Below are 9,995 nucleotides of genomic sequence, written 5' to 3' on the forward strand. Positions count from 1 at the left end.
TTGAAAATGTTTTCAGCTACATGACTATCCATTATTAGGGGTGTCCCTATAGCAGTTATACCAAAATCAAGCAATTGATTTTGAAGCCACAGGAGTTAGGCAGTGCAACTTGCAACAACTATATACTCTGCCTCTGCTGTAGAGTTAGAGACTGTTGTTTGCTTTTTTGCTTTGCCATGAGACCAAGACATTTCCTAGGAATTGACAACCTCCTGATGTTGACTTCCTTGTTTTGTGACATCCGTAAAAGTCACTATCTGAAATATCTGAAAGCTCATTATTTCCATTAGCTGGATACCAAATACCCAGTGTGGGAGCATCTTTGGGGTATCTAAATATCCTTTTTATGACTTCTAAATTGACTTTCTAGGTGATGCTTGATATCTTGCACAGACACAAGTTTAAAACATAATATCAGGTCTTGAGTTAGTTAACTACATCAATGAACCTATCAAACATTTGTAAAGTGTCTGATCTATTAAATCATCTTTTTCATTAGATATGAATGGTTTACTTGTACTCATGAGGCTAGCACATGGTTTACAATCATTCATGTCAATTTTTATTTAAAAGTGTTTTAACATATTTGTTTTGATGAATGAAGCTTCCATTTTCAAGTTGTCATACTTAAAGACCAAGAAAACATTGTAACTCCCCCATGGTACTCATCTCAAATTAAGTTATCAACAATTTTCTAAACTCATCACACAATTTATCACATGTGGATCTAAAAATGATATCATCCACATAGATTTGTACAATTAACATATCTTTCCGTTTCCGTTTTAGAAATAGAGATTTATCAATTTTACCTCTTTTGAACTCATTTGGTAGGAGAAAGGTGAATAGAGTATCATACCAGGCTCTTGGTGCTTGTTTTAGTTCATACAAAGTTTTGTTTAGCTTGTAGACATAATCAAGATGGAATGTGTATTCAAATCAAGGTGGTTGACACACATAGAACTCTTCTTGGATCTTCTCATAGAGAAAAGCACACTTTATGTCCATCTGATACACCTTCATGTGGTTGACACACAACGCAAAGAAATTCTAAACTTGATTCCCGCCCTCAATCGCAACTCAACGATGGTTTAAGAATCAACAATGCTTAGACCTAATCTTGTCCAACCTTTCTTCGTTCAACGAGACAACATCAAACTCAAATATTAATCAAACCTTACATATTCAACCAAGCAACAATCAAACCTTAATTATTTGATTTGAAAAATCTGACCCAGTCAAGCGAACAAACCCTCGCAAACAGCAAACAACGATTGAACCTTTCTCCTTGTTTAATCACGAAACAACACCTTGTGAGAACCCTAGTTACATAAGAAAACCGATGACAACGTCCCTATATTCTTGGTCAACTCTCATGGTTCCTTCCCTTCACTGGGTTGGTCTCGACGGTACAGGACAACCCTGATGGTTTAGCTATCAACTAACGAACTAAGCTACCCTCCTGGCTTGATCGATGATGCCGGAGAAAATGTGATGCCAACCCTATCTTGCTATGATCGAACACATGTAGTTGGATGAAAAACTTCACGATTAAAGATTCCTTAGCTATTGATATTTATGTACCATAACAAATTAACATTTCAACTCTCATAATCACCCTAAACTGTTATATAATAATATAGACACACCCAAACTTGGGAACAACAAATAAAAAACCCTAAAACCTTAGACCCCTTCAGATTCTAGATGGGCCCCTTGCTCAAGCCAAACAACAATTGAGCCAATAGTTTCTAGTCGAACCCACGAACATGCTTAGTTAAACAAGTCATGTTCGAGTCGACCTAGCGGGTCAATGACTTGACTCGTATTACTAGAAAAAGAGCACTCATAAGTCGTACATACTTATTGTGAGTTGCATTCTTTAAAAGATGTTTGGGGAATTTTTGTAAATAACATATGAAAATGAGTATTGAATACTATAACACATAACACATTATTTTTTTTTTAATCTTTCTTTACAACTTGGGTCCACCCTTGCCATGGACATGATACAATAAAACAAACACATACACATAAAAAAGAACAATGCGAAGGAATTACTGATTATGGTCATTGATCATTAACAACACGACAATTTTTTCTAACTTGTCCTTGGCCATCCGTAAGGACTTCAATTGCACCCATTCGTACCATGGACCGAGCAAATCTTGCAAAGAACACCTTAGGATTTTGCAAGACTTCTGCTATGTGAGCCGATTGCGCATTTGTAATTAGTGCTGCATCGGACACAAATAGACCCTTATGTTGGTTCAAACCTTCAAAGTATTGAGAATCAAATGAGAGGGAACTATTAGGATCCATTTCAAGAGTAATGCTTGCATTCACAGGGATCGGGCATATTTCCCTCAAGGTTTGTGCGTAAGTCGGGTCGAGAGAAGGGTCAGCATCTCCTACACCTGTAAAGTTATAGAGTCGTCTTGAAACCAATGCGCAACGTGAGGTCCCGATAGTATGTGCCCCTAATTAGGTACAAAAACATAGTTACATATAACCAAAAGATGCTTTAGAAAACAAGTATATGCATGCATGCATATGTAGGAAAAAGTTAGGAAACAAGGTTGTATACCAGAAAGCGTTACAAGATCATCAACGTCTAGTCCTTTGGCTTTGAATTGGGTTAGGAGAGTGGTGAAATTTGCGCTTGCAGATGGTAGATTGACACCGACTTCGACCGCCACCGAGACGCTTCCGTCCTTTCTTCCGGTAAAAACCGGCCACATTTCCTTTTGAAACTACAATTATCCGGTAAAAGATGAAAACTATTAATTCCATTCCAAAATAAATGCATGTGTTTTGAAATATATAATTATTTGATTTGGTACACTAAATCCATATGCATGGTTTTGTTTTATTTCTGTTTTATTTCTATATAAGTTTATTAAAAATCGAGTTGTATCCGAAATTTAGTATTATTAATATTCTTGTAATATTAAATAGCTATTTAGTTAGAATAAAACACAATAAACTTCATAAGTAAAACATATAAAATCAAAATTTGTCATCTTCCCATTCAAAAAGAAATTCCATTTAATGTGATGCATTGTCTGAAAAAAAGTTGTTGGAATTGATTTGTGTTACTTGGTACGAAACAGCGTCTCTAGCAGCCAACGCAACAATGTCGGCACATGAAACAATCCCAGGACAGCTAGCTTCCAACGTTGTTTTTATTTCATCAATAACATCGTACCCAGTAACAGATCTGTTAGGTCCTGCTGCTTTTTCGGTTGTCACATTTTGAGTAGGATCCAATAGAATTGAAGCATCACACCCCTGCAACAGTGCAAAAGTTATACTTGATAAAGTATCATGCACAATTTAGAATTGGTGGCAACTTGGCAAGGTTCAAAACATAACACTATCAGTTGGCTAATTTGAAGAATATATTGAAAAACTATGCGCATAAACGAGTGGAGAAAGCGGCGGAACAAACATTTAAATTGGGGGTCGAAAATACGAGAAATTAAAAGTATCCACTTCTAGAGAAAGTATAAAATACAAAAGGCGCTTAACGTGCGACCGGTATGCAATCACCAAATAACATGCGTAATTATGCATATAACATGCTTAATTAGGGTTTGAAACAACCCATGTGTGATTTTGTGTTTTGACCATGCGTGATTTCTTCTCCATGCGTAATTAGGATTTGAATACATAACGTGCATAATTTATAAATAAACATGCGTAATTAAGTCATATAATGGTCGCACGTTAAGAGGATATTGTATGATAAGCCACATCCCTACACTTCTAAGGGAAAAAATTAGCAGGGGTCAAACAAAAGAGACATAATTTTTCAAAAGGTAGTAAGCCTAAACTATACACTTCTATAAGGATAAAAATAAGGGCCCCAACCCCTTCTGGCCCATACTAAGCTCCACCCCTGAATGGGGATGAGCGAGCCCGAAATCGCATAAACTATAGCCCGACTCGATTAATGTAAGGCATTGATACAATCACGCGATTTCATTTCCGTTATCTCCATCGTGACTCATGTTAAGCTTTATATCTAAAGCTCGAACTCGGATCGTTAGAGAGGACGGGGTGGTCCAGTGATAATATAACGGGTACATTAATAACGCGTGATACTTTCCAAAATCCCACCCCGCCTCCTTGCTATAACGCGTTATACAATCACGCGATTTCATTTCCGTTATCTTTATCACGCGTTAATGTTTTGTTTTGGGAGGGTATTTGTTGGTTGGAGGGAAATTGTTGGGTGTGGTGATGGGTGATGACCACCCCCACTAAAAAAAGTTGTGAGTGATGGAAAAATGGTCGATGACATGACGAAACTTGATTGGTGCTTGTGAGTGATAAATTCTATCATTAGTGAACCACCCCCTCCCCTTACTAATTTTTTTAGTGGCTAACAATTTTTAAGTTCGTGCTAAACTTGTGCTCGCCCCGTCTATTATTAATCAGATATTAGATTAAATTGTTTTATTTTTATAAATATAACTTTTCTATATATCGCTATGAATACATTATTAAGTTATTTTCATTCTAACCTTCTATATAATACTAACTATCACGTAATTATATGACGATTGTATAAAACGAAATTTTTTAGTTATAGTATATAATATATATATATATATATATATATATATATATATATATATATATATATATATATATATATATATATATATATATATATATATATATATATATATATATATATATATATATATATATATATATAGGGGAAGGTTCATTTGAGAAGAAAATTTTATTGAGAAGAAAAAGAATAAAAGGATATAATTGTAAAACATTAAATAGTTTTTTTCTAATTTCATTTATTATTATGTTTGACTAATTAATTAGTCATTAAGACTATAATCCTCCACACTAAATATTTTTGCCTACACACATCAAAAGTTATCCTACACATTTCGAAATTTATCCTACACATATTGAAATTTATCCTACACAACTCGTAATTTATCCTACACGCCTCGTATTTATCCTACACTATAAATGAATTTTTATTTTTTGTGAAAAATATATATTTTAAAAATAAGTTACAAATTTAATATAGTTAGTTATTAAAGATGAAACTACCAATTAATGATGTATGTAAGTTTACTAATATACCCTTATAGTTACATTAAGTACAAATATTAAATGAAGTCTAATGAAGCATTTCTATTGGTTGAAATTTCTTTTTTTTTTCTTCTTACAAATAATTTCTTCTCATTTGAACCCTCCACTATATATATATATATGTGTGTGTGTGTATGTGTGTACACACACTAATAACAATTAAGCTCAATATATAAAGCTACGGCTCGATCTTGTTTATTAAACTAGCTTCAGTTAAGGCTACATCACGGTTTAAATTTGGCTCGCTTTGAACTTTCAGCGACCGATTTCGAGTAGCTCACGAGCAACCCGACTCGTTTACATCTGTGAAGCACTATGGAAGTTGTATTGAATGAATTACTTACCCTAACAAAGCAGTCATGATAGTGAAGCCTTAGAAGCTTGGCAGCCAGGGCAGGTTTTGCAGCAACTTTGCTCCATACAATCTCCCTAACTGTATTTTCAACCGAAATCGAATCACACAGTTTCTCATAATACTTCATCTTCAACCCTCCGCCACCATGGCACCCAACCACCAAAATCAAAAGTAGCAACAACTCTAGAACTCTTGGGATCATGTTAACTTTCACAGTTAATGTTTTTGGGTTGAGATCACCTTTAATATAAATCCTTTATATAGAAGGTTTTCAAGGTTTTTCTATCAATATAAATATATAATAATAATTTTCAAGATTCAACCCTAACATAGATGCGTGTATTTTCATCGGTTGACATTAAGATTCCCAACAAAATAATTCTGTAATATTGATTAAGAATGAATTTCATTTTCAATATTCAGATTCAGAAGCCATGCATGTTTCATAAAAATAAAATAATAAAAGAACCAAGCAGAATAAGTTAATTAAAATTTGCAGGGTTCAGTTGGTTAGGAATAGGATGATATTAATGGGCTCTTATCATCTTATGAGTTCACCTGTAACAGGTTCTTGAGGTTAAAAAAACAAACCATGCATGCAGGAATGAGTTTATATAGAAAAGAAAGCTGATTGTTTACCTTGTAAGTTTAAGATCCATGCATATTTAAACAATCAAACTAGAATCAACTTTAACTCATTATTACATTTGGCCTCAATAATTCCTTTCTGCATGCATATACATGCTTATTATTAAATACACACATAAGATTGTCGAATCATGGAACGTAATGATAGATCAAAGAAGTCAACCAATTATTGAGCATTTTTCAGTTTTTTCCTTACGTAAAGAAAAAGGTAACGACATAGGTTAATTGTTATAGTGAAATAATCATCAAATTTGATATTTGGTGGTTACGATATTAGAGTTAAAGTGCCGGCTCCATAGTCTTGACAACCAAGGCGCCTAAGACCACCCAAAAATACATGCCTCCAAGTTTTTAAAAAGTTTTTATATATAGTATATGTATTAGGCCCAAATTCATGTAGCATGGGAACGGATACGAGAATGGGGTGCAGGGACATACGGGTACGGGGAACGAAAAAACTCAAAAATCAAAGATACGGGTACGGCAAAAAAAAATATATAAAATATAAAATATAAAATATAAACGGGTAGTTGATGATCCTTGTGTTTCTTGAGAAGCGATAATCGATGATGAATATAGATGATGATTAATACAAATGATGATGATGAATTGAGAAGTGAAGGAACTGAAAGGCCGGCGTTATGTATAATTCAATGTTGATCGGGTTTTTTAATTGAAAGGCTGACTGTTTGTTATGGAATATGATGATGAATTGAGAAGAGAAGGAACTGAAAGGCCGACGTTATGTATAATTGAATGTTGATCGGTTTTTTTAATTGAAAGGTTGACTGTTTGTTATGGATTTTGAAAGATTTAAAAGATAAACCCCTAAAAATAATAGGATACGTTCTCGAAACTTGTATTCGCCGTCCCCGAAACATGTAGTTGGCGTCCCCCAATACCCGAAAACGTTTAGGGGACGTACCCATGGCGTCCTCGTCCCCAAAACGTCCCCGGGACGGGTACCCGATGGTTCTAGGCGTCCCCGTGCTACATAGGCCCAAATAAATACGTTTATTTCAAAACTAAACTAGTTTTTCATTTAAGGACCCCAAAGTAAATATTTTTTGTCAAAAAGGTCCAGTTTCGAAATCGATTTCGCATTAATTTCCACCTATTACAACACACAACCATTAACCTAATCATCATTATTCAGCGGCCTAAAGCTCCTAAAATATAGCCGCAATCATCGTTCCCACTTCCCGTCGCAACATGCTTTCAATTTCTAGGCTATCAGCTATCATTAGACGAAAAAAGTAACTGTAATCACCCATGGCGACGGGTCTATCAGGATTGGAGGAGACTTTATGAGTGAAATTAGAGCACCATTTTATAGTTCGCTTATTGTCTCAAAAAAAACATTTGTAAAATAACCTCTCTTAATTACATACCTAGAACTTTACGATTCACTTGAGGTAAGGTTAAGAACAATTTTAGTTCATCTTCTATTATATATTTTTAATACCTTTTTATGTTATTGTTATTTAACATAATTAATTGAAGCTTAATGTTTGATTAGTGTGTGTCTATATATATATATATATATATATATGGGATCGCTAAAATGAAAACCACCTTTAGTTGTAAGAACTGTGGGAACCACTTTCTGACCATTAGATCTTAAAAATGGATGGATGAGATTAAAAGTAGTTAAAAGTAATATTAAATTCTTTTTGTCTTATTATGTCTTTAATATTTTAATCTAAAAGAGTATTTAAGTAATTTTGTTTTTTTTGTCATATTAAGTTTATTGTTTTTTATTACAATTTTGTCCTGTTACATTAATTATTTTGTTTTAAATCAGATTTCTTTATTAAACAAAAATTTTGAAATCAGATTTTTTTATAAAAAAATTTTACGCGCGTTTTTTACCACCCGTTTTACGCTCCGTTTTTCACGCCGTTTTTGCGACCGTAGTTTTTCAGTGCCGTTTTTTAGGCCCGATTTTAGGCGCCGTTTTTTGCCGCGCCGTTTTTTACGTCACGTGTTTTACAAAGCCGTTTTTGTGTCCCGTTTTTACGTCACGTAAAGCCGTTTTAACGCGCCGTTTTAGCGTCCCGTTTTTATGTCCCGTTTTTACGCGCCGTTTTTTTACGCCTCGTTTTTTTCACGCCGTTTTTTAGGACCGGGTTTTTACGTGCGTTTTTTTATTCCCGGTTTTACGCGCTGTTTTTACACTTTTTACGTTTTACGTTAACCTTTTTAGACTTTTTACATTTTAAGTTTTACATTAAACTTTTTATGTTTTACGTTAAAAATTTTACGTTTTACGTTTTACGTAAAATTTTTTACGTTTTACGTTAAAACTTTTTACTTTTTACGTTTTACGTAGAACTTTTTACTTTTTACGTTTTACGTTTTATGTTAAAACTTTTTACGTTTTACGTAAAATGTAAAACGTTTTACGTAAAATGTAAAACGTTTTACGTTTTACGTAAAACTTTTTACGAATTACGTTTTACGTAAAACGTTTTACGCTAAAAAAGTTTACGGTTTACGTTAAAAAGTTTACGGTTTAATTTTTTTTTACAAAAAAATTTTTACGCAAAAACGAACGCACCCATAAATCGCAAACTCGGGAGGTGTCTCAGATATATTGTTATCATCATCGACGCCTCAAAAAAATATAAAAACCCAAGAAACAAAAATAAAAAAAAACGAGTGGAATATTAAAAAAACGATGTTTTGGCTCAGATTTTCCGATAATCAGAGGCTGCAAAGTAGGGTTGCAGGTTCAAAAACCTACCCTCCACCATCCTTGCCGCGCCCTCGTCATCAAAATATATGGGTTTTTTTTGCATCATCATCGCCCAAAATCCAAAACGGATCAAAACTCACATATTCAAAACATTTCAAAAGCACCTGATGAACATCATTCAAAACACATTCACCAGATTCAAACATATTCAACAGATTCAGAAAGCACCATATTCAACAGAATCAAACCCCCAACAAGATCACGTCACCGAAAACAATTACCAAAAACAGTTACCAGCAAAAATTCACGCCACCGACCACCACCTCCCTACAAAGATCAGAACCAAAAATCACCATAAAAAAAGGAAACAAGATCAGAACCAACCAAAATCCCCAGATTCAAAATCACTAGCCAAACATTCAAAATCACCAGATTCAACAAAAACACTAGCCAAACATTCAAAATAACCAGATTCAACAAAATCAAACCCAACAAAATCCCCAACATACCAAATCAAAATCTCCAACATATCAAAACAGAGATAAAAAAATACCAAATAAATCAACAACACAGGGGCAAGGAACTGATGAACTAGACTTGAAGCAACCAAAAACCATAACCTCCAAAGAAATCAACATCAATTTACAAGTTCTAACAGATCAAAACAAACCCCAGATGGAACATCAAACCACCTAAAGATCCAGAAATCAAACAAGATTAAAAAAAATCATACAAAAACTCAAACCTGGATCCGGCTTCACCGGCTCAGCCACCGACTGTGCGGCAGCGGCAACCACCGGAGACGGCGATCGGGAAGGCGTCTTATGAATCCGAACAAACATCATAACTAAATGACAACAATTGATGTTGCTGCTCCGCCGGACTTTTGTGGCCGCCGCCGATGTTGCTGCACCGCCACCGCCGATGTTGCTGCTCTGCCGCCGCCACCGATGTTCCTACTCCACCGGAGTTGTGGCCGGAGAAGGAGTTTGTACATGGGGGGAGGGGGGCCGGAGAAGGAGTGTGTGTGGTGGTTGTTTTGAGTTTTGATTTGGGGTTTTACCTTGTGCAGATTATTTCGAAGAAGAAGAAGATGAGATATGGTGGTGAAGCATTTTCTAGAGAGAGAGATGAGAGATAAAGGATGTAACTGATAAATGAAATGAA

The 9,995-nt window shown here is 34.8% G+C and overlaps 1 protein-coding gene across 1 annotated transcript; it reads right to left on the bottom strand.

Annotated features, from left to right (window-relative positions):
* Positions 1-1,918: 1,918 nt before the first annotated feature.
* LOC110873048 (peroxidase 24) lies at positions 1,919-5,690 on the bottom strand. The gene is made up of 4 exons (XM_022121973.2): positions 5,472-5,690; positions 3,100-3,291; positions 2,588-2,753; positions 1,919-2,480 (listed from the first exon to the last, which is right to left on the bottom strand). Exons 1-4 carry the CDS (start codon positions 5,682-5,684, stop codon positions 2,071-2,073), a joined length of 981 nt encoding a protein of 326 aa, XP_021977665.1. The 5' UTR covers positions 5,685-5,690; the 3' UTR covers positions 1,919-2,070.
* Positions 5,691-9,995: the final 4,305 nt, after the last annotated feature.

Source organism: Helianthus annuus, chromosome 8, assembly GCF_002127325.2.
Source record: "Helianthus annuus cultivar XRQ/B chromosome 8, HanXRQr2.0-SUNRISE, whole genome shotgun sequence".
Taxonomy (NCBI): domain Eukaryota; kingdom Viridiplantae; phylum Streptophyta; class Magnoliopsida; order Asterales; family Asteraceae; genus Helianthus; species Helianthus annuus.

What these genes read in the sequence shown, in the direction of transcription:
- LOC110873048 (XM_022121973.2), bottom strand. Translation starts at nt 5,684, where the DNA reads ATGATCCCAAGAGTTCTAGAGTTGTTGCTACTTTTGATTTTGGTGGTT. An exon ending in GAGACGCTGTTTCGTACCAA is followed by an intron (nt 2,754 to 3,099) that starts GTAACACAAATC and finishes GGATAATTGTAG; the next exon opens with TTTCAAAAGGAAATGTGGCC. An exon ending in TGATCTTGTAACGCTTTCTG is followed by an intron (nt 2,481 to 2,587) that starts GTATACAACCTT and finishes GTACCTAATTAG; the next exon opens with GGGCACATACTATCGGGACC.